The 557-nt window shown below is 44.2% G+C and overlaps 1 protein-coding gene across 1 annotated transcript; it reads left to right on the plus strand.

The window, feature by feature from the left end:
• Positions 1–44: 44 nt before the first annotated feature.
• On the plus strand, positions 45–553 carry LOC104983699 (spermatid nuclear transition protein 3-like; the record flags this gene model as incomplete). The annotated part of the gene is made up of 2 exons (XM_010833214.1): positions 45–161; positions 344–553. Coding segments are annotated over exons 1-2 (327 nt in total), but the record flags the coding sequence as incomplete, so codon positions are not given.
• Positions 554–557: the final 4 nt, after the last annotated feature.

A 557-nucleotide genomic window follows, 5' to 3' on the forward strand; every position in this document is an offset into this window, starting at 1 on the left:
GTCAGAGGCAGAGATTTGGGGTTAGGCCACTTCATGGTATCATCATGACTAAGGTAACCGGGAAGCCATGGCAGCCAAGAAGAGTTGCAATGCAGTTTGCCTCAAGGATGAAAGGAAGAAAGAAGACCCTTTGTCAACGGAGATACAGAGGCAGTGTGAAGGTAAGACAACTCCATCTACGCTCCCCATGTTATTCGTTGACTTTGCTGCCCAAGTCCTCTACACTGCCCTTGCCTGGCACAAAAGCCCTCATCAACCCACATCCCTTTTTCATGAAGTCACCCTTCCAATTCAGTTTTTATGCTCTTTCCTCAAAACTAGTAACCTTCCCTTGCCTTTACAGGCACGAAAGATGACCATGAGGTTCAGAAGACCTCTACAAGGAACCCTGAAAAAGAAAATCCGATCATATGCCACTCAATTGAAGAAGGTGAAGAAAACAAGAAAGCCAAAGTGTTTTTCCTGTTCCTGTGCATGTAAGAAACTGAATCAAAGCAAAAAAAGGTACAGAAATATGAGGCAGAGTCAAACAAAGAGGCAGAACCAAAAGAGAAGAT

Source organism: Bison bison, unplaced genomic scaffold (assembly GCF_000754665.1).
Source record: "Bison bison bison isolate TAMUID 2011002044 unplaced genomic scaffold, Bison_UMD1.0 scf7180017863230, whole genome shotgun sequence".
Lineage (NCBI taxonomy): Eukaryota > Metazoa > Chordata > Mammalia > Artiodactyla > Bovidae > Bison > Bison bison.